General features: G+C 37.8%; 2 protein-coding genes and 1 long non-coding RNA gene across 4 annotated transcripts; all 3 read left to right on the top strand.

The window, feature by feature from the left end:
* Positions 1-1192: 1192 nt before the first annotated feature.
* LOC116296030 (uncharacterized) lies at positions 1193-3861 on the top strand. Of its 2 annotated transcripts, none has more exons than XR_004197077.2 (3): positions 1193-1347; positions 2038-2255; positions 3657-3861. It is a non-coding gene; the product is annotated as an uncharacterized LOC116296030 (long non-coding RNA). The 2 variants fall into 2 exon arrangements; XR_016119901.1 differs by having other exon boundaries at positions 1210-1347; positions 3660-3861.
* A 2525-nt stretch (positions 3862-6386) lies between these two features.
* LOC116296022 (uncharacterized) lies at positions 6387-14942 on the top strand. The gene is made up of 8 exons (XM_031703985.2): positions 6387-6546; positions 8955-9282; positions 9827-9875; positions 9964-10158; positions 10515-10578; positions 11455-11742; positions 12516-12796; positions 14294-14942. Exons 2-8 carry the CDS (start codon positions 8965-8967, stop codon positions 14521-14523), a joined length of 1425 nt encoding a protein of 474 aa, XP_031559845.1. The 5' UTR covers positions 6387-6546; positions 8955-8964; the 3' UTR covers positions 14524-14942.
* Positions 14943-16569: 1627 nt separating this feature from the next.
* LOC116296019 (uncharacterized) lies at positions 16570-19782 on the top strand. The gene is made up of 4 exons (XM_031703981.2): positions 16570-16747; positions 17373-17480; positions 18903-19022; positions 19538-19782. The coding sequence occupies exons 1-4, from the start codon at positions 16654-16656 to the stop codon at positions 19651-19653; spliced, it is 438 nt and encodes a 145-aa protein (XP_031559841.1). The 5' UTR covers positions 16570-16653; the 3' UTR covers positions 19654-19782.
* Positions 19783-19938: the final 156 nt, after the last annotated feature.

Genomic DNA, 19938 nt, shown 5'->3' with positions numbered 1-19938 from the left:
GTATTCCTAAATTACACGAACAACAACCCACCTCTCTCCCTTTATTCATTAGCTTGTTCTTCGCCTGCAAAACAGAAAATAAATCACTGACACTTATCATAGTTTAGCTCACGTGAAATTGAAAATATTCGTTTGTGTGTAACAAAACTGTCGTTTAAACGAACGTAAATTAGAGCTGATATGAAGTGAAATACAATGCAATGGAATTATCCCCCACATACATCAACCTAATTCATAGTTCACTGACTGAGTTTTCAAGTCATAAATGGATTTAGTATTTTATTTATCTGTAAGTCAATATATCAAACTCCTTGGTTCGATGGGTTTAGAAATCTGTAGCTCAATATTTGAAATGTCTGAGTAGGGAATTCCCATGGGGAAGATAATATTTACTGACAAAAGCGACAGTAACTGAGAAGAGATTTCACTTCTTTTTCTTTTTTCTCACGCTATTTTTTCTTTTGCTGTCATTTCAGTTCTGTATTAATAAATATACTTAAATCTGCAATATCTAAGCCAGGAAATTACTTGAGTTAAAGAAGAACTTTCATACTATTAAGGACTTTATAATCGATCGCAAGAACTTTCAGATATTGAATGAGGAATCTCGCGACAATCACGGCCACTCCTTTACCCAGAACAACGAGAAATATCAAGGTTTTCTGAGACCAAACGCGTTTTTTAGTTTCGATATCAGCCAAGTTTAACCCCACAGGGCTGCCAAAGTAGATGATAGTGGAAACATCTTTTAGCTTCATGAACTCGAGATTAAAATGTAAGTAAGCTAGATGAGAGTCGTCAACCGTCAAAACAAAGTGATGAATTTAATAACACAAAAGGGGAAATCACATCCTCAAAGGAAAAGCTGATTAAAGCTTAAATTCTGAAGGATTTTCTTCTAATTTTCCGAATATTTTTCATTTATTTAATACATCTTTTATGTTAGAACCTTCTTTCAACGTTTGAATGGAGTAATTTTAAACTTAACTAAAGCACTCAATACTTGACAACAACAACATGCTCTTGATTTGTTTACTTGAAAAATTCAAGAGAATCTTATGTTTATAGAAGAAGATTTAGTGTGTTAAATGATCCATGAATTTTTTGTGGGAAATACAGCATGTGTTTATCGGCAAAGAGCTGCGCAAATGCCCATCAATGACCCCATCATTATTTCTTTCTTATCAAGTTATCTTTTATCGCTTAAAGTAGACACATTTCGCGTCATTTACATCCGAGGGAATTCTTTTCCTTGAAAGCTTCAAAAGAGTATAAAAGAAGTGGGAATAGATTCCTTTAGTACTTATTGCACACTGAAGAAGAACGACCTAAGAAGACTCCTCAAAGGTACATTTTTTCTTTAGCTATTTTTTGTTCTTGATTTTTCATTTCTTACCCATGCATTTTTGAATCAATCATAAAGAAATGTAAAACCAGAGAGTAACTATCAAGACATTTCAGAACTTTTTAAAATTTCACACTTTTTATAAGAACACATCCAACCATTTTTAGACAAGACGTGTATTTTACGCAGACTGAATTTTAGTCAGTTTTAGTCATACCCGACTGAAAAATTGCCAATGATTTTGGCACTCTCTGGTTAACAAATACGTAAATAAAACCAAGCTATTTATTTTTATGATAAAAAACCAGACTTTAGGAACAAAAAATCCAGTCGTAGTTTTCGCATCATTTTTCCTTAAAAAGTTTCCAACGTCTTTAAGGTTTTAGGCGCTTTTCCCGCCTTTTTTTAGTTGTATGAATAAAGTGGTCGCGCAATGTTAATGCGTTCAAATTAGGCTTCTGTTTAACATCAGGCTTTCAAGGAATGGAACTTTCGCGACATTTAGCGTGTATTTTTAGAAACATGCCTTGAATGCAGTCAAATTAGGCTTCTATTTAACAACAGGCTTATTAAACCAAGGAATATAATTTTCACGACATTTTAGCGTGTATTTTTGGGAACCTGGCTTACTTTTTCCCGATCAAGTGATCAAGTATTGTACATAGTTTTTTTTAAATGAATGATTCTTTCAGAGAATTCGTGCACAACCCAAATCAAATAATGGCATCAAGCAAAGCATTAGTGGTTCTTCTCGCCATATTCGTGCTGTGTGGAGTCGTTTTCCAGTGTAGTGACGCCTTCCTTAGGAACGGACGAGATGAAATCATGGCGAGAAAACGGGCAGAGTTGGGCTATCCACCCTATGAAGAATACCAATACGATGAAGCGAATATGGCCAAGGCTAGACGAGGTAGGAAAGAAATTGTATATTTAATCACTCATGTTAGGTTCTGTTTGAAAGTACTCAGTGTTTTTCTCTCGTTAGTGAGCGGTAATGAACAAGTCGAAATATCAGATCATCTTCGTCCGTGGTTTAAGAGTCGGGGCTTTCCCCTCCCTCCCTAACAGAGCAGAAAACTCAAATGATATCAGAGATTTATCTCAATATTACGCACTTCCATCGAAGGGGATATTTATTTATTTACATTTCAACCTCTGATATAGCGACACTACAACCGGTCATATGCTAGGCAAAGTGCCGCGACGAAAATAATTCAAAACAACAACAGCATTTCTATTCCAATTTTTTAAGGAATTATCCATAACTCGATATTTTTTATTACATATATGATCCAAATAGTTTTAGAAAGAAGGCCCAATCGACCGAGCACGCGCGTTCTCATTTTCGCGCCAAAAGCAAAGCCATTCTTGAGTTTTCTTTTTGTTTTTGTGCATTTTAAACTTCATATTCTTACTGAACCCTGATTCATACCTCTGGGCTAAATCAGGGCATGGCTAACTCACAGATCAAACCCTGAAACAACCTCTGGGCTGATCTAAGTCAGGGCATGGCTTACTCACAGATCAAACCCTGAAACAACCTCTAAACTGAAGTAAGTCAGGGCATGGCTAACTCACAGATTGAACCCTGAAACAACCTCTAAACTGAAGTAAGTCAGGGTACTGCTAACTCACAGATTGAACCCTGAAACAACCTCTGTGCTGAAGTATAAAGTCAGGGCATGTTCAACTCGAACTCGAACTGGGATTAAGTGTGTTTGGTTTTACGGAGGAAAGAAAACCGGAGAATCAGGAAAAATAGTTTTAAATGTGCACGAATGATCTGCATGGAAGTGCGATGTATCAACGTCCAGAGAACTATTTTCCATAATATAGCAAATTTATCTAAGAATAATCTAATAAAGTAATGGCCTCTGGCATAAAGATCGATTAGATGGCATCCCTGATACACAACACCGTATCTCTTGTGGACCTCAAAAATGCCGCGTTGGTTCCGAGTACATTTGTATATCACATCTACCTATAGTGCGGCATATAGATAACACTATTCGTTTTTCCTCCTTCTGAACCGACTCCGCCTTCACAACTCGTTTAGATTTTTATTTATGTTTGTAAGATCATAATAATGGAATTGTACTGTAATTGAAATATAACGCGCGTGCTGATTGGCTGGATAAAATATTTGGGATAAAAGCTGCTTACTTCTCTTCTGTGTTGACACTCTGGGAGCTGTAGAGCACTCGAAAAGCAAGAGAAGCTTTCGACTACGTCTCGTGTTCCTAAAACATTCCTTGAATATATTAAATGCTTTCTAACTATTCTTCTTCTTCTTCTTTTTTTTTCGTTTCAGAAGCAAAGAGATCTAAGGAATAGATAACTGAATGTGTCTCTTCAATCAAGACGTAACCATCAAAATAAAAAAAAACTCGCGTGTTTCATCAGCAACGACATGCATTTTGTAGTTCCAATGATTCCAATGTATACGTGAAAAATAGTTGTACAAAAATAACAAGCAATAAAGTGGAAAAAATTCAGTAGTTTTTCCTTTTGTGGAATGATTGTTTGTCCTTTATTAAAACAGAAGAGATAACTAGCTAAAAACTGGTGTGAGCTGCGTTGGTGTTTCTAATGAAACAGTAATGATGAAAAGGTAAATTATACACCGTGAAAAGATGAAAAAACTTACTGACGTTTCGGACGCTAGCCCTTCGTCGGAGTAAAATAACAAGTAAGACGCTGTTACCAATACAAGACAATAGTAGTTTATTCAGGACGCAAATAATCAGTAACATACAATAAAATAATAAGAGCGAAAGCAAAAACTAAATAAATAAAGGGAGGTTAGAGGTTAGTTCTATGTAAACAAGCTGCAATGTCCAGCTTCAGTTCCGCTTTGAAAATTACATAAAGGCAGATCGTGGAAAAGTAGGTGAACCAAAAAATACCTATATTTACTGGGCTACCTTTGATAGACAAGTCGTAAATTGCGGGTTTTTTTTATTCCTCCCCGGGGCTGCTACGAAATAGAAAGATTGCGTAAATAGACCTAATTCGATTAGCTAATGCAATGTTTTCCCATTACATACCAAGTGTCACTCCTTATAAGAGTTTCGATTGTTTGTTTAACGGTTGCGCATGAGAAGGCATATGAATATAGATACTCCGGCAACTATTATAATCTTATTCTCAAGAGAATGAAACGTGGACTGAAATGAGATAACATTGGACCAAGACGAATTACGTCTAAAGTACACCCAATAGGCCTTTGCGGGCATCTGCTATAGGGTTCCCGTGTAAAGTCCTATATCATTTAGAATATGCCAGATGTCAATCAATGCCCCTATGTTACTAAATGATTAACAGAGGGTGGACCTAGCTTATCACGTGACACAAACTAATGTCTGCAAGTACTTTATTTTGATGACTGCTGCATTTTAAGACTAAGCCGCCATATTCACTATTTTCCATACATCGGTTCGCTGGTCAAACACAAAGCACTCAGTCGAGGTTGCAGGGTTCTTAGAATAATCCTTTGAAAGTACCTTGGCGCCTCGCTTGAGCGCTTTGTGTTTGACCAGTGAATCAATGTATGGAAAATGGTTGAGGAGGCTTAAGTTGTGAACAAAAGGATCTGGCGTGACTCAAAGTAATCTGGCGTGATTCAAAAGTCACGAATCACGCCAGATTTCTTTGTTCACAATTTAAGCCTCACATCGGTGCGAGTTTTGAATTTGGTTTATAGCTTCTCTCGTTAGATCAACCAACATGATGGTTGTTTCATTGTTATTTATATCTCAAGGGAGTTGTACGGAAGCTTCTAGGGGACATGCGAGATGCGAGTTGTGTAAAATGCGAGATGCGAGTTGATTAAAATGCGACATGCGAGTTGAAAGTAAGTCTTAATAATCGTAATAATCTCGGTCCTGGACATCGTCCTGCATTCACTAGATACTGGTTACATCTAATAGCTTCTAAGTAAGTCCTCAAAACAAAGTGCAAGGAATTCAGCCCGTAATAAAATGTAAAAAAAGCTCTGTATATTTGAACATATTAAAATAAAACGAAAGGAAACTAGGGAATACTTACTTTACTCAGACTCGGACATTAGGAAGAAATGACGTCATTCGCAATGGAATCAGCAACTCGATCGCATGTAGCATTTCAATCAACTCGCATGTCGCATTTTCATCAACTCGCATCTCGCATTTTAAACAACTCGCATCTCGCATTTTAGTCAACTCGCATCTCGTATTTTAATCAACTCGCATCTCGCATTTTAATCAACTCGCATCTCGCATTTTAAACAACTCGCATCTCGTATTTTAAACAACTCGCATCTCGTATTTTAAACAACTCGCATCTCGCATTTTAAACAACTCGCATCTCGCATTTTAAACAACTCGCATCTCGCATTTTAATCAACTCGCATCTCGCATTTTAAACAACTCGCATCTCGCATTTTAATCAACTCGCATCTCGCATTTTAATCAACTCGCATGTCGCATTTTAAACAACTCGCATCTCGTATTTTAAACAACTCGCATCTCGTATTTTAAACAACTCGCATCTCGCATTTTAATCAACTCGCATGTCGCATTTTAAACAACTCGCATCTCGCATTAAACAACTCGCATCTCGCATTAAACAACTCGCATCTCGCATTAAACAACTCGCATCTCGCATGTCCCCTAGAAGCTTCCGTAAAAATTTCCTATGACACTTATTTCATTTTATTATTTATATCCAAATATTAGTCCATTTTTAGATTATCCATCTCAGCGTTTCTGCAATGAGGTTTTGCTAGAATATTCCTTGCAGAAAACAGTCTTCAGAGGAGTGAAGAATATTCCACAGTGCTTTTAACAATAGGTGCAAGCAAGAAATCTTTTATTTAATGGCACCAACATGGTCGCGACGACGAAACGTGCAATCGAAGAATAGCCTTTTATTCTTACGTGATTCTGCATACTGTGAAACCCGGGATATCGCGAACCGCTCACATCCACTTTCCGAGTTCAAAACAAAAGGTCTTTTCGCTTTCGTTTCATCGGACATTTTACAAAACGGCAAAGCTACCCGCTGCTGGCCGAGTGAACCTATAATTGACTTAACAGGTAGTACAAAACACCAGGGCAACGAGTAAGACGGGCTAGCGATAACTAGTCATTACGTTATGTCACAGGATAACCTACTTCTAAAGGGTTTTGACGAGGAACCGAGCAAGTAACTTCCAACATAAGGTAAGTAAGCCTGGCTAGTTCTTTTAAATAGTTTTTATTCAGTTGATAAAGTATGCAAGTTCCTTTGTATTTATTCATTTAATTTGGCCTTGAGTCTATTAGCTAAGAATTCCGACTACCGAATATGTATAATAAAACGAGTCAGTTTGGAGATACTTTAATCATGCAAATGGACTAGCCTGGGACTTGTTTCGGTCGCGATGCACGTTTATACTTACATTTATCTTAGATTTATACTTATATTTGCATTTATATTTAACTTTTATATCATATTGGAATTTTTATTTGTCAATGCTTCTGAAAAGCCCTGTAAAGGGATGAAGTAATAAAGAATGTACGTTTGATTAGCACGCACTAGTTTCAACTTGTCTCACGTTCTGGGTGAGACAAAAGTTTCCGAGAAAAATTGGGTATAGCTGACTTTCTGGATATCAGTCGGCTATCTCGCGAGGCAATGCAAGTTTTTTTAAAGAAGTTGATAGAAGTCATTCCTAATTCGATCAGCCTTAGCTTTGAAAAACTTTCTGTGAGCGAGAAAGTTCGAGAAAGCGGTTTTTTTGAAATGAAAGTAAGTAGAGCTACTTTCTGGTTATTCGTTAGTTCTATATTTTAGTATGAATTTACCTTTGAACCTTTGAGGCGTGGAGGGCAAGAAAAGCAACTGAAAGTATAACCCGGAAGCCATTCATTACCAGACTTGCTTTGCATGGTAAAAAGTCGTTCCTTTTTTGCTTTGAATAGCTGAGATTCAAGGGTTTTACTTTATGTCCTCCAGTCCGGGTTTTATTGATCAGCCACAAATACATCTCCTTTCTTCGATCTCCGTTGGAACCACGTTCAAAGGCCCAATCTGTTTAAATGCCAGGACAAATCCGATATCTTTTTATCTTGCTTTCATATATTGAAAAAGATCACAAAGCACTCTCATCTCAGTAATACTAAAAGATGAAATTTATCTACTTCCTTAGAATTAGTGAATTGGCATAGTTAACCCGCAAAGTTAGTAGAAATCTTTATACATCAATTATTTATCGCATGCATTTGGGAGCTAAATCAGAAAATACCAATACAAATATAATAGATCTTAATTTATTTGATCTGTACATTTTTCTTCTGTACCGACTCAGAGTATTATGGAGAAAGATCAAGAAACCTGTTCAACATTTCTCAAATTTTCTCCCTTTCGATTCTCTCGTTTAAAAAAAGCGAAAAAATTAAAAATTAAATAAGGTACCGACAACTCAAATCTCTGCAACTCATCAAGAGTTTTATTTCCAGCTTAAGAGCTAATCATAATTGATTGCAAACTTGCAGTAAAGCTCTAATCTTTATGAAGTATTATTTGGCAAAACATTTGGGTTTTTTGGGAGAATTAAAAGTTGAAAATTTAGCATATTGAGAGAATTATAAGCAGTATAATAGACTTCCTGTGGCGTGTTCTTAGGCCCCGTCCACACGTATCCGCAATTTTTTTTTTACGGATACGGGTTGCGTCCACACGTGTCCGCAAATTTTTGTGTCCGTATCCGCAAATTTTACAAAAACGGATACGTGTGGACGGTGAAAACGATTCGAATACGATGCGTGTGGACGCAAACAGTTTCGTACAAAAATTTCCGGATACGTGTGGACGGGGCCTTACTCTACTAGGCGGAGATGCAAGGCCGGCTGCTGACTCACGGTTAGTGTTATCAGCCTACTTTACTTGTCGCCGTTATTTGAATAACAAAGGAAACAAAGTGATATCAAAAGCTTCCCGGACAGCGGTATGAATAATTGATTACACTGATTGAGTCTATCACTATAAGTCTTTGTTGTGTAACTAAGAAATCTGTAGCCTTTGGTATCCTATTTTCTTATTGTCAAATTGAATTGAAAAGATTGCAGCTGAAATATCGATGTATAGCTGAATGATAGCGGCGAGCGGAGCACCATGCTTGAGAAAAATTGGTAACCCATCAAGTAGATCCCTCTATTGGGAGCTCCGCTTTTAGGCAGTGCCTAAATTGATATATTATAAAACTCGTCACAGTCCTGAGTCAATCTCCGACAATACATTTGTGATTGTGCATAAGATCAGAAACCCATTACTAGGATCACCCATCTCCCATACTGGGTCTGTAAGCCAGCATATTCCCAGATCAGGAGCACATTACTAGGAGCACCCATCTCCCATACTGGTCTGTGAGCCAGCATATTCCCAGATCAGGAGCCCATTACTAGGAGCATCCATCTCCCTTACTGGGTCTGTAAGCCAGCATATTCCCAGATCAGAACCCCATTAATAGGAGCACCCATCTCCTACTTCTTGACTGTGAAACAGCTTATTCCAAGAATGACTGGCAGGGCATTCCTTATGCTAACTCTCTAAAGACTAAACTTTTCTTCAACGTCAAATTTCATTTCAGAGATCACAAGATGATTCGTAGACATATCTTTTGCGCCTTCATCGTGTTTTTGACTCTCTCCTCGTACCAGTCCCTCACAGAATCTTGTGTAATATACAAGTTTGCCAAACAGGAGGGTCTGGCTCTAGTCAATCACACGATCAAGACAATTTCCAGAGGATTGGTTGAAGTGTGCTGGTCTGAATGTGTCGGGCTGCCTGAGTGTTATTCCATCAATGTTCGCCAAGTTTTTGGTATCATTTTTGAATGTGAGCTGAACAATTCGACCAAACAAGCGAGTCCCGAAGACCTGGTATCTAGACCAGGATCTGATTACCACGACATGGTGGTGAGTATGATGGTATAGTGCAGTTTTCGTTTGACTGTGAAAAGCTCAGTGCCGTAAGCGTGACGTGCCTTGAACGTGATACTTTCTAGAATTTTAATTGGCTGATTTTTTTCCACGCGCAATATAATTGGTCTAAAAGTGCCGTTATCTTGGCGTGACCGTGTCCGCGCCGTGTTTATGCCGTGTTCCGGGTATCTGATTGAATGGAGAGTAAATTCTCGTGCAGTGCGATTTTGTCTGGCGTGCCGTGAACCTTTCGCAGTCATACGAAAACTGCACTATCGTGTACTGACTATTAAATAGAACTCCTAAGATCATCGGTTAACGTTCTGTATCTGCAACACATCACCAAATAAATTATTAATATTAGTGTCGTGTAACGAAAATAATAATAAAAATAATAATTTCATTACTTATATAGCGCAAAAATTCATAAAAATATATGATCTAATGCGCTTAAATAATAAAATAGAAAAAATAAAAAAACGCCAATTTAATATGTATGATTAGATAGCATATTTAGAAGATGATTTTCCTTTCACAGGATGTAGAATCCAAGTACTGCAGTCTGTATGAATGCGCAAGAAAACAAGGTTTGTTAAAATAATATGACCGTCTGACAGACTATTTCCCACTAAACTGAATACACTTCTAAACTGAGCTTTTCTTTCGATTCTCTAGTTTTATCAGACGGATGGTTTGGATTAGGTTTATTCTCTCTTAAACTTTTCACTGAAAATAAAAACTGGGCCGCTGCAAGTGCATACTGCAAGTCACTTGGAGCTGAACTCGTTTCCATCAAAAGTTCCTACAAAGATAGCTTTATTTATAACGTCTTGGTGAAGGAAGTGTTAAACGCTGTGACCAGTAATAAGAGTAAGTATGAAAGGATTCCAAGATAATCAGCAACATAGCAACTGCTATGAATCTCGCGTTCTGATTGGTTAGGAGCGTGTGCTTCATTAAAGCGCACAGCACGCGTACCCGCGCATTTCCAGTTGCTTCATTCCCATTCAAAATAGCAGTTATTGTAATTTCTATTTCATATGAAAAGAAAAAAAACTTGCTTGCTGTGCTGTGTGAAGTTATAAAGCAACTGGGGATTGGCTGCTACGCGTCGTGCTTCTCATAACACTTCTCTCGTGTTCTGCCAACTCCCGCGTGCTGCACACGCGCGCGCGTTTTCTATTTCTTCAATGCTTTGTACTAATAGTTTTCATCATCAATTTTAGGCAGTGGTGCTTCTCAGCCAGCTGATTATTACAAGGCACTGGATGGACATGATGACGATGTCTTGTAAGTGACGGGCAGCGGTGGGGTATATTTTGGTCTTTGAAATTACTCATGAGTTAGAATCAGTTGCGAATTTCTTCAAGTTTTGTGTCCATTTTCATTTGAACTCGACCGTCATACATCCACAGATTCATATCGGTCATGGCGTCTCTTTTTTTTTTATCAAACTCATAAGAGAATAGAACTTTGCGGCCTGGGCGTAACGTTTTCCCATTTCAGACCACGCGTTATCCTCTTGAGGATAAAATTCTTTGTTTCAGTTTTATGATTTCCACATGTCTTCTCGTGTGTACACAACCGTTAAACAAAGAATCTTATTCTTATGGGAATGAAAATGAAATGAGAAACATCACACACAAGCCGAAAAGGTCTGTTATGATATTTTGTAGCCCATATACTTGGCACGGGAAGCACCGGTGGCGTGCGCTGCTAAATGCGCCGCCTCTCACCAATGCGCCCCGAGTTCGGGTTGTATGTGAGTAGAGGTGTATGTGAGTAGAGTTGTTTGTTGGTCCTCTCCTGTGTTTCGAGGGCTTCGGGTTCTCCGGTTTTCCTCCCTCCTCAAAAATCAACTACTAAATTCTAATTCGATCTTTGGGCTTTCACCTAGTTTGGAGCCCTGCTCTGTTGTGATTGTCCCACGCTGTGAAAAGCAGCGAAAAGCTTTGTAGATGATGATCATTATAATCATCATCATCATCATCATGCACTTTTGATTGACAGCTGAGTAGCCCGGCTAGATTGATTTATAACTACATCTGAACGCTAATGATGGAAAATGTTTTCTCCGACCTCCGAGGGTTTTACCGCCAAGAAAGCTACTTTTTTTTGGACTCTACCTGAAACTAACATGTACACAATATTTTCTCTCTTTAACAGACTTTTAATCGATGCAAGCTATAAAAACTCCGAAGGTGAAACAGCTCTTTCCGTACCACAAATGTCCTTTGCTAAAGTACCAGCAGTCCCGTTCAATCCCGAGGGATTCACGATAGCGTTTTGGGTTAAAATTGGCCCATCTCCAGGAGATTGGGAAAACACCATTTTTGGTGATGTCCCCGCTAATGACAAAACATTTCAAATAAAATGGAAGCTACAGGAAGAACAACTGGTCTCTTGGCATTTTACGCCACAACAGACTAATTACGCGACTATAAAATCAGGGAGGTAGGTAGCCCCATTCTTAAGTAGATAGAGTGATCCTTAATGGCACAGGTAACCCGGCTTTCGGAACTTTATATACAGCTATTTCAAAGAAGGTTGAATACTGAATACTGCATACTGAATAGTGAATTCCAAGACCAAAGTGCATTGTGTGTCATAGTGACGTCTAAAGTAGGATTAATAATAATTATTTAATCTATTTTTAGTGTATTCCATCTGAAACAATATACTAACTACATGTAGAGAGTTGATTGCTGTATATTTACTTTTTATTTCAAATTAACGAAACCCACAATGCCCTTTGGTCTTGGAATGCACTATTCAGGATAAATCCTTATCCAGTGGATAAGTCGATGCTGTTATCAAATAAATTTATGCACTGGGTAAGATTTATCCGTTGGATAGCGCTATCCAGGATTCGTACAACCGGGCCGGCTCTGATTACAGATTACAGCAACCGATCTAAAACCACAGGAAACCCATAATATTAGCAAAGGTATTTCAAACTAACCAAACTCAAAAAGCCGGGTGGCCTGTGCTAATGGTAAGGCTAAAATTAGGACTTGTCTCCTTCTGTGTGCGGTGCGGTGCGGTGCGGTGCGATGCGGTGCGGTGCGATGCGGTGTGGTGTGGTGTGAACAAATGACTAATCTACACAAATTTAATCAATTATGAAATTAATAATTATTAGATTTAATGATAATTTTTACCAAATTAAATTAAGCATTCACTAAATTCGTATTAATAATTCTTTGCTACACTGTTATACTTTTTAGCGGAAAGATTCCTAGGTCTAAATGGGAGCATATCGCCATAACCTTTAACAGAACAAAAGTCAAAGGTAAAATATATCTTGATGGGAAGACTGTGAGCACCACATTGACGCCCAATTCATTCAAGGCAAGTGCTACGACTAAGATTTCCCCGCGTGCACATTATAAGATAGGAGCAAAGAAAGCTGTGTCTTCAACCAATGAAAACCCCTTCAACGGCTTGATGAGACATCTCATGGTGTTTAACAGGGAACTGAGCACTGACGAGATCAAAATTATCATGAGTAAGTGATTAATAATAATAATACTCAGGAATGATATCTCAGGAATAATATCTAAAAATGCTACATTTACAATTAAGATTCTAAAAACATAGTGATAATTCCAATAGAGTACAAACACTATAAGTGTGTAACATAAATACCACTAAATACTGCTAAATTATGCTAATCCTATTGTTTTCTATTGTTTAATAAGCACTATTTACTACTAAATAGTGCAAAGTGTTGCACACTTTTAGTGTTTGTACTCTAGAATATCCTAAAGAATATACGGAAATCATTTAATATAAGGAAACTCTTATATGATGTCTTAAAAAAACAATTTAAAGACTCAATAGATTTGAGTAAATCTGGCAACTCGTTCCACAAAGTCACTGCTCTATATATAAAACTACGATAACCAACAGCAGTACGACACTTAGGTATCTGCAACATATTCTTATTCCTAGTGTTACTATCATGTACCTGAGATCTTAATTTAAACCTATTAGAAAGATAAGGTGGAGCTAATACCTTTCACACATTTAAATGACATTATAGCATCTCTTAACCTTAACATACTAGACACATTCATCCAATTAAGCTCTTTCAAAACTGGTGATATATGATCAAATTTCCTAGTATTAGTAACCAAACGAGCTGCAAAATTCTGTACACTTTGTAATTTGGATTCTGTGATTCTGTTCTACTGAGACTAACCTAAACCTAAGATATCTTTTCGTTTCAATTGAGCGAGTCAAAAACATTGCGGCCATTGTGGTGCCGTTAACAATGGATGCTAATGTGAAATCGTTTGTCAAATGGCACCAACATGGCCGCCATGACGTAAAGTGCAATCGAAGAATAGCGCAGCGACTGCGATCGGCTGTGAAAATTATCTGCTGAAAGTAAACTTGTAAGTTTGTTTGTCCGAATTTCGCCTTTGTCTTCGTTTTGATGACGTAACGGCTGCGCTGCGCTATATAGAGCTTTTATGTTGTGACGTATTTCCCGTTCCAGCTGCTTACCGATTCCTCTAAAATAAAGCGAAATAAATATTCTCAAAGTTATTTAACCTCCTCCTGAAAAGATTAGAAGTCTGTGACACACATCCTCTCATTTTATAGAACTGCTTTTCATTTTGGAACCGGAAGTCGTTTTGTTCCAATACCACTGATGACGTCACACTTTTAAGCTGTATATGAGAACGATGTGTGAAGCATGTAGAAATGAAGCGGAACATTAAAAATAGGAAAGAAAATCAGCGAAAAGGGGATGGAAATCATAAATGCAACACTTCGGCGTGGCTGTGGCTGTGGCTGTGGCTGTGGCTGTGGCTGTGGCGTGGCTGTGGCTGTGGCTGTGGCTGTGGCTGTGGCTGTGGCTGTGGCTGTGGCTGTGGCTGTGGCTGTGGCTGTGGCTGTGGCTGTGGCTGTGGCTATAGTTCATCGTTTAAAATTTTGTTATTGTAAAATATGTTTCTCTGTGATTCAATTTTATTCCTGGTTGACTTGTTTCCAGAATGGAGTGAATATGGTCCCTGGATTGGTTTGAGTGATGACACAAGTGACAAGAAGTTTGCTTGGTCAGACGGTTCGCCAATTGGTCAGTACGTGCCATTGCCCATCTATAAACCCAACAAGGCATCAAAAAGTAAATTGACCTGTGTTGCCATGAAAAAAAATGGAAAGTGGATAAATACAAATTGCAATCAAGAAAGGCCATTCGTCTGCCAGAAGCCAATAACCTAAAGATCCAAGATACAGGACGCAATGTAGTAACAATGACTTTATTAAAAGTATCCGTCTTCCAGAAGCCAGTAACCTAATGCCCGTCAAAGAAACAAGACACAATCAAGCCACAATGAACTTAGAATAATAAATATACCACAGGTTAGTTAGCAATGCATTGGAAAGGATAATTATCCGTCTCCAGCAGCCAGTAGCTTAATTAAAGGTCCAAGAAACGGTTGTATCGTCGTGTACGGGAATTGTCAGGGGAATTCTATTCAAATTCAAATTTCGAGTAATCGGCTAGTAGTCGTACCCTACAATAACATCAATTAAACTATAATAAATATCTATGTGCACATGCTGATGATACATCGTTTGAATATGACTAAAAAATGAGACCACCCAACCGAATGGTCTAGGGGTTAGGTTAGGGTTAGGGTTAGGGTTAGGGTTAGGGTTAGGGTTAGGGTTAGGGTTAGGGTTAGGGTTAGGGTTAGGGTTAGGGTTAGGGTTAGGGTTAGGGTTAGGGTTAGGGTTAGGGTTAGGGTTAGGGTTAGGGTTAGGGTTAGGGTTAGGGTTAGGGTTAGGGTTAGGGTTAGGGTTGGGGTTGGGGTTGGCATTGTAGTAGTTCTTTGATGCCGAAGGTACCGAGTTCGATTCTTGGTTTTTTCAGTTGATTTTTTTTCTAAGTGAGGAGAAGCAAAATTTCTAAGTCATACTCGTGTGTTCGGAAATCTATGACGTACTTCGTTAATCCGTACACGACGATAGTACCCAAGAAACAGTGGTTACTTTGATAAGCAGGTCAATTTTAGAGCATAGAATCAAGTACTTATCTTTACCGGGCATCTGTCCGGCACTTTTTTTCAGCCTCATTGACTTTTTATAAATTATATTTCACGTATATTACGTTTAAGTCACGCCAATAATAACTAGTAGCTTGAAACTTTCAAGGGGCGAATACATGTCAGTCTTTCAAAGTTAATCGAGCAATAAAATTGTCCTATTTCACTATGACGTTACATCAAAACAATCTATTGTTTAAACGCAAAGGATCATGGTCGTCGGAGGGGGTCAAATCAACGCAAATTCACCGAAAATTGTTCTAAAACCCGTATCAATCCACGAAAAGAAGTAGAACAGCCAGCCATTTTAGATTAAACTGTTTCGCTAGGGGCAAATTTTGTTAAATTTTCTATCGGATTTGGCGATTCTATCCCCCACATAAACAATCAGTGACGTCACAGTAAAATAGGGCAATTGGTTCGGCTACGCCTCGAAATTATATCAGTATCTTATACAACACGGACACGAATACTGTATATTGTTCTAACAGACGTCTAGGTTAGTTCCTTTGTGTTTCATTAAAATTTTCAAGATAAAAGTGAATCTGCCCAAGAAAATCTAAGGTAAAGTTTATGCAAATGACATGATTCTGTATCAGAATTATAAACTCTTCACGATCATGATTTCTTTTGTGTTTTGCTCATGGTTTATTAATGAGTTTGTAAAAAATATATATGCATGGATATTTATATACTAATATTAGTTCATTAATAAACAAGGTGTTGAACAGGAATCTATTTAAACTAGCCTGTACTTTGTCCCCAAATATCTCCAAAACTAAAAGCCAAATCGCAGAAATGAATGGACTGTTTGTCTGCATGTATGCTAAAAAACATATTTGTGCATAGAAATTGCCACTACAGACCCCCAGTATCGAGCATTTGAACAAGTCTCTGAGGGAGGAGGGGGTATGTACCGATACCCACCACCTTAGTTCATAAAATCGAGTCCCTATTTTGGATCATTGTTTTGACCTCGCCCCTAGTTTGCAAAAGTTAAAATATCTTGATATACTAACTTTGAGCGATGACCTGCGCTGGCAAACTATCTGGGTAAGTGTATATTGAATTTTGAACGAGAAAACACTCAGTCCCCCACAATTCCAATCGGTCTCAGATTTCTGAGTTCAGATATCCAATGGACAACGTTTTCTGAAATAGGTGCTGCATAGTTAGCTTTCCAAAGCGTGGGATTCCTGTGTAGTTTGTTCAAGGCCTGGTTACCTTTTCTTAGTCTGCAGTGATCATCACAGTTTTCGTTCATGGTGGAGTGAAATTTTTTGCTTCAAAAAAGCATCTTAATATGGCCAAACGACACGATCTTCGTATAAAGGAGTTCGATGGAGAACATATCCTTGAAAGGACGGCGTCATTTGGTGCAAGGGGAGCTTTAGTTGGTAAGTAAAAGGTCGAATATCATCGAGTGATTTGCAGTGATTCACAGCAGACCTAAACTGTCTTTCTTACTCGAAAAGTCCAAAGTTTTGCTGTTATTATAGCTAATTGTCTAAAGAAAATTCATTGCTTTAGATTGAAGTATAAAGTTGCTGTCAATAACCAAATGTATCCTGGAAAAAAATCTGTTGTGTCTTGAACTAGGAATCTAAATAAATTCCTACTACAAAATAGTGTACAGTAGATTGCATTCCCTTCATTTGGTTATCCAACTAAAATCATTAAATTTTGGAATATTTTTCATCTGAGTGGGACATGTACAGTACTGACTTACGACAGAGTACAACATGCTGTAACACCAAAGGGAACTTCCACTGTCTTCACGTAATGACCTCAATAATATACGATATATCATATGGTACAGATATATTATGACTTTGGATAACATACAGTACACTGTACTGTATTAAGACAAACTAGTAGGAGAATATTAAAACGATAGAAAGAAGGCATTTGACCCCTGAAATAAAAAAAATAGTGAAGGTGTAATCGTCAAAAAAAAAAGTTAAGATTCAAAACTATTTTATAAAATGTTTTTTTTAATCCTAAACATTTTTTTGTTGACAGGAGCATTTTATGGTGCCTGTGCAGCGGCATTAACACCACCAAAACCAGCACCAACACCTCTCATCCTGCAAGCATTAAACACCATGAAGAATACAACACTGTTAATAGGTAATGTGATCCAATAGTTAGCATTTTCATCAAGTTGAAGAAATATGAAATGCACACGCATGCTGTGTGCAGTGATAAAGTATGATGCGAAGCACTCTCAAAAAGCACACGCTCTCATAAAGCGCCTGCCTGCAACTAATCAGAACATGAGATTTTTAGCAGTTATTTTATAATTCTAAATGATAGAAGATCAAAAACTTCAGAGATTCCTGAGACCAAGAGAACATTTAACAAATTACTACTGTAGGTTGTTAATGGTAGTTTAAGCTGTAGAATTTTGCTCAGTTACCAGAGCATTCTCTGATTCCCAACCAAAATAATCTCATATATTTTTTATGCATTTGATGCTGTCACTTGTTAGTTTTTGGCATTTCATTGGGAAGCTATTCATGTTGATGTAATATAACTCCAATTCAGTTACCATTCACTTTAGCTACACTGTATAGTGAGCAATTAAGACATTTACAAAACATTTACCATTATCTTACCAACCATTTATTGAGGATTCATTTCATCAAAAAAATCGTTATCGAACCATGGTGGTACCCCAAAACCATACTGAATGTTTGGTGAAGTATGCTAGCCCAAACGTGACAAAACTTCAAGTTGCATTTTTTCATGATCAAGCAGTACTTTTTATACATCAAGTTGATTTTCATTACACCAAGACCCTTGTGTTCTATGTCTAGTCATTTGTTTTGCTTGTCTAGTCATTTGTTTTTGATATCAAGCGCAATGTTTAAGTTGACAAGCAGCCATCGCAATCAAAAGTCATTTAGTTCTTTGCGATTTGCATACAAAAGGGAACGCTAGAAGCACTCAGGAGAAGATTGATTTCAATCAGCTTGCGATCGATGCGATCATGAAAAAATGCAACTTGAAGTTTTGTCACGTTTGGGCTAGCATAGTGAAGTGAATTGCTGCTGTAGTAGTATAAGATATTATTTAACACTTATTGACTGGAATTGAGGGGAACAGAGTTTTTGTGGTTCCAATATTGCAATGTTTCCCTAGAGGAAGCCAAGGGATGCATTGCCTTCAAGGGACCGCAAAACACACTGGATTTCCAAGGTTCCAGTTAGTGAATCTTCTTATATACAAAGAGTTAAAGAAACCAAAGTAATTTGTGATTTCTTGATTATTTGATTTTGAAAACTTAGAACAACCTTTCTGGTGAAATCACTTCGAGATTTGTCATTCACTCTGGAATATACATAAATGTAAAGTTACCCCCTGAGAACAATTGCTGGGAAACAATGAAATTTTATGACCACCATGTGGCACCCTCTTGGCCAATGAGAACAGAGGAAAAAAACGGATTTTGACACTTTGTAATTTATAACAATATTATTTGATGAATGTATGGATTAAATGGCTGGCTGATTGATTGATTGATTGATTGATTGATTGATTGATTGACAGGTGGTGCAGCAGCAATATTTGCAGGAACAACATCAACAGTAGCAGCCATTAGAGGAGTTGATGACCCCAAGAACTGGGCAGCAGGTGGAGCTGCTACTGGTGTATTCATTGGATTAAACAGTAAGTTCTAAATATAGTCTTATTCCAATAGCCTATTTTTGATATTCTTCTGGTTGAGTGTTCAAGCAAAAAACAATCTGAGTCGAGGCTCTGGGGAATCAAGAGAATAATTACGATTACATTATGGTTTTCCTGGAGCCTCGACTCGGATTGTTTTGTGCTTGAACACTCAACCAGAATATCAAAAGCTGGCTATTGTCGGCCTGCAACTATTCCCAAGAGAGTCAAGCAACAAAGACATGGTTGACATGTTGGTGGTGTTGACAATCGACAATGGATGTCAATAAGGAATCTTTTGTTAAATAGCACCCACCTCCCTCTCCCTCTCCCTCTCCCTCTCCCTCTCCCACCCACTTAACCGACTCAAACTAAGCAGTGTGTTGTTTCGAGGACTCCCTTTGATAACAGTGTGACTTGCGCCACTGAAGGGATTACCCCACACAAATAAAGATTTTCATTCATTCATCTAACTTACAGTAAGACCCATTTTAAGGCACTGTGTTTGTTCCTTCCAGGGCGTAGCTGGGGTATCGGAACAGGAGCAATGGTTGGATTAGCTGTGGCTGCTGCTGTTGCTAAATATACAGGTGTCTATAAACATCCATTCAGAGAAGATAGAGTATATGTATGAAACCTTTTTAATATTTAATCTTTCTTTCTTGTAAATGAATTTTTCGGTTTAATATAAGCCCTTTTTGAGCTGAGGTCTTGTGTGCAATAATCGGTGTATTGAAATTAAAGAAATAAAGTGTTTCTTATACATCTTTTGTTTAAATATGTGTTAATTTATTTCCAGTGGATTTCAAAGTTAGAACAGCACACACAAAAAGTAGTTTTCTCCCGTTTTGAACATTTAGACATTCAGTCTTTCAATGTTTCGTGGTATTGGACTTCCTGTGGTGTATTGCTATGGTAA

Source organism: Actinia tenebrosa, unplaced genomic scaffold (assembly GCF_029948245.1).
Source record: "Actinia tenebrosa isolate PJP-AT-01 unplaced genomic scaffold, QUT_ActTen_1.0 PGA_scaffold15__27_contigs__length_11533743, whole genome shotgun sequence".
Taxonomy (NCBI): domain Eukaryota; kingdom Metazoa; phylum Cnidaria; class Anthozoa; order Actiniaria; family Actiniidae; genus Actinia; species Actinia tenebrosa.
This window is presented reverse-complemented; position numbering and strand designations above follow the sequence as displayed.